General features: G+C 32.7%; 1 protein-coding gene across 1 annotated transcript; it reads right to left on the reverse strand.

Annotated features, from left to right (window-relative positions):
• Window positions 1-93: 93 nt before the first annotated feature.
• Window positions 94-2780, reverse strand: LOC116351115 (facilitated trehalose transporter Tret1-like). The gene is made up of 7 exons (XM_031783170.1): window positions 2429-2780; window positions 1808-1961; window positions 1634-1690; window positions 1503-1560; window positions 1132-1189; window positions 431-466; window positions 94-331 (listed from the first exon to the last, which is right to left on the reverse strand). The coding sequence occupies exons 1-7, from the start codon at window positions 2495-2497 to the stop codon at window positions 308-310; spliced, it is 456 nt and encodes a 151-aa protein (XP_031639030.1). The 5' UTR covers window positions 2498-2780; the 3' UTR covers window positions 94-307.
• Window positions 2781-3822: the final 1042 nt, after the last annotated feature.

A 3822-nucleotide genomic window follows, 5' to 3' on the forward strand; every position in this document is an offset into this window, starting at 1 on the left:
AAAAAAGACAGATATAAATTCGACAAAAAAGACGTTAATTTATTTTATGAACTTCGTTGAATTAAGTAATTATCCTTTTATGGTAATGATCCGATAAGAAAATGAATGAAGAAATAAGCGAAACTTGAACTTAATTTGTGTCTTTTTGAAGTTCATGAGAATCTTTTGTTGTGTTTAGTCCAATAGGTAACTGACTAAATTTTTATGACCCGATAAAGAATCGTGTGGATTTTTAATTCACATGCTCAAATTTGATAGCGCCAAAAGCGAAAATACACATCACAAAAGTGTGATAAAAACTAAATACTCACCAAATTTCACCCACGTATGTCTACATCATGGATCCATGGATTTAAAAAAAAATGGATACAAAAATAGAATATGAAGAAGAATGGTCTTGTTATCAAGTAAGATTATTTAAGTTTATTACCATAATCGGTGCTTCCATAAGCCCAATGCCGAATCCCTTTTTTGGAAGAAGGATAGAGAAAACAAATGATATCAGAAAAAATAGAATATGGAAAATGAATTGGGTTAATCACAAAGAAAAGAATGGAAATAATGGAAATTAATCAATATAGAATGGAACGTAATTGAAGTAATGGAAACATATAATGAAAATCAAATATGTATAGTTTAAGAGCAAAGAAATCGTCACACATTTGTAACAACATTGCTTTAATTTGAGAATTGGTAGTAGTGTTGAGAATCGCGTTCTGTTGTGAAAGAACAGAACTACTACTACTAGCAAATCTCAATTTTTGTCAGCAAAGTGTTTGCGAACGCAGCTTCGTTCAATTCATTTGCAAATTGTTTTTAATTTATGTGTGTATATGTGTGATCAAACCCTCACTAGTTTCTTACATACTAAATAGATTTTGAAAATGTGATTTTTTGAAATGGATGTAATGGATGCGATGGGCAATCGCACTTTGAACACTGCAGTTGTGCTGCTCTCCGATAGCAGCTTAACTTTGAGATACCAGCTGGCAGCACATCTGCGTGTTCGAAACCCAATACATTGCTTTAAATGGAGTGCGAGCAGAGCGTGAATGGATGTAATGGAAAAATAATCGAAAGAATGGATAGCATTCTTCAATAATGGAATAGTAATTTTTAAAGTAAGTATACCAGCAACGAATTGGCCACAAAAATCTCTGCCACACTTCCTGCGTTGTACATCATGAACCTACCAAATTTTGATTTTGAAAAACAAATTTAGTTATTGCGAAAGTTATTTAGTCAAACCTTGAAAAAATCTCCAGTTTTTTTTTTCATGGTATTGAGTTGTAAACAAAGGTTCTGACATAGGCTTGCCAAGGGCAGGGTAATCGGCGAAAAAAATTCGGGGGTACATTCACATTTCAGCAAAAAACCTACCAAAAAGACCTTTCCGAGGGTAAGCAAATAGTATGAAATCGGCGCTCGAGGTGGGAGTAATACGTGTCCTGCATGTCCTTGTCAGAACCTATGGTTGTAAATTATTGATGTAAAAAACTCACCATGCAATTGCATACGGAATTGTAACGATCATCATTGCTCGCTTACGCCCTAGTGAATCTGAAAATAATAATAAAAATTGACCGAGATTAGAATTATGTTAATCATTTTGGATTTAAATTATGTAGATTACCAGTTATAAATGCTGATAAAATTGATCCAATCGGTTCGAAAATGAAAACAACCCCACCTAAAAATAGTTTAAAAAAATCGCTTTTTAACGAAAGAAAATCCCGAAATCGACTGGTGGTTGAGATCGGATTTATTCTTCCGTTTGCATCTGTCTAACTGGTCGATTTGTATTTACCCAAATATGATGCTTGTGTGTCCGTAATTGAAAGTGTTTCGTTTGCATTGTGCTCTTTAGATTCATGTCGCAATGCCGGTAAGAGTATAGTAGAGAATGAAAAGCAACAACCAAATTCAAAAACAAGCATCACTTTCACCGTTGTCGCGAGAATCTATTGGAAAATTTTTATTAAAATTAAATCAAAATATGTTTGTTTTCAATAGACTTTTGATAAGATTTAATTGGTTTGTTTTTTCATCACTTCCGAAAGGTTAAAAAACACCATTGACCTCTTACTTCCGAAATCCATTGAAAAAAAGAAAGACTAAACAAGATTTCTTTCATCATTTTATGACAGAAAACATGCAACAAGTCAACAAAACGTTTTGTGTGAGATCATTCTTGATTTTGAATCATGCATGACATCACGGAACGAATACATGCATCATGCAATCTTTAATCCTTTGCATGTTTATCTATCGCAGTACATTTCCACTACAACTGATCGAACAATAAAAAATAGGCCACTTTCACTTTAAAAACACAACACAAACTTTGTTGAGGAAAGCAATAAAATTCAGCCTTTTTACGACGTTTCTTTGAAAATGCTTTTAAAAGTGTGCAAACGCTTATTCATACCTGTGCGAGAATGCGTCTCGTTCGATATATGTCATCTTGTGGTTGTTTCAAACCCGTTTCAAATGTCATTGTTGCAAACAGACCGAAGAATAATTTACTCACGGCACTTGATATTTAAAAAAAAAATTACTCTTCAAACTTCTTGTAATTAGGCGTTAATTCATAAATGCGAGAACGATCTAAAATTGCGGGTGTAAACGTAAAAACGATCTATTTGCGAAGAAAATGAGTTTCAATTCGAAGTATCAACACATCTGTTGTCCACAGCTGAAGCGTATACACTGACAATGTTGGTAATCAATTTGCATCATATACGATTGACTTGAGCGCGGCATTCACAATTTAACGATAACCCAAAAGACTTTTTTTACGCTTATCACACCCAAATGAACCGATGACAGACATTATTATTTAATTTATATTTGTGTAGTCTAACGCTCATTTATAGACGGAAACAAACAAAAAAAAAATCCTACGTTCATTCACCTGCCAAAAATTCATAAAAAAAAACAATTTATTTACTTTACTGTTTTTTTTAAACAAATATTATAAAAAATAAAATCACAAAAAGTGTTGTTGTTTTATTCTAAATGATCCATTCACATCGATAAGGGCCACATTCAACGAGATAGAAATAAAATCATAAATTTGGAAACTATGGACGTTATCACAATTTTTACACACTTCTTTGAGGAAATGTTTCGAGTCAATTCAGCACATTGTAATTGAATTTTCTAATTGATTTAGACGGTCTTTGGTAATTGATTGTTTTTCAAGTAGAACATGATAAGAATGTGTCAATTATAAACACGAGCATCGTGATCATTATTTGAATGGAAAATATCCACTGTCAATCACAATGTATTGAACTAGTTGCGCTTTGCTTTAATTGAATTGTAACGATTATTAATTCGTAGAATTCTGATTGTTTTCTTTCAATAAACCAGATAATTTACATATTGAATGATGCACAAAATAAATTCACGTCATTCCATTTGTTGTCGTATGTTGATTTTTTTCCTCTCACTACTCCGTCATTGTGCAAAGTTTTTTTTTCTTCTTTTCATTCACGACAGTCGAAGATGTTGTTCTGGTTACGATTGGGATGTATTTTCAAATGCAATCACAATAGGTTCTGGACAAGAGGCATATCAGTTCTGGAGAGGGAGAGAGACAGTTGAAGTGCAAAAGATCTCTTTGATTTTGTTTTGTCTGTTTTGAGAGTCGCAAAAAAGGTCATAAACAGTCATCGCATCAAAATAAAACACCAATGTTTTTGTGACGAATGATTCAAGCACATACAATGAATATATTTCACTAAAAAAATGAAATTACACTCTCATTGTCGATGTCTAAACGTCAAAATTGAGCAAGAAAATAAACAAATACCTCGA

This window comes from Contarinia nasturtii, unplaced genomic scaffold (assembly GCF_009176525.2).
Source record: "Contarinia nasturtii isolate CC-2019 unplaced genomic scaffold, AAFC_CNas_1.1 Cnas_scaffold_4692, whole genome shotgun sequence".
Classification (NCBI taxonomy): Eukaryota; Metazoa; Arthropoda; class Insecta; order Diptera; family Cecidomyiidae; genus Contarinia; species Contarinia nasturtii.

Excerpts from the sequence above, each read along its gene's own strand:
- LOC116351115 (XM_031783170.1), bottom strand. The coding sequence starts at position 2,497 with ATGACATTTGAAACGGGTTTGAAACAACCACAAGATGACATATATCGA. Across the intron at positions 1,962-2,428 it reads CGAGACGCATTCTCGCACAG|ATTCTCGCGACAACGGTGAA; the intron begins GTATGAATAAGC and ends ATTTTCCAATAG. Across the intron at positions 332-430 it reads TTATGGAAGCACCGATTATG|ACATACGTGGGTGAAATTTG; the intron begins GTAATAAACTTA and ends TCCATGATGTAG.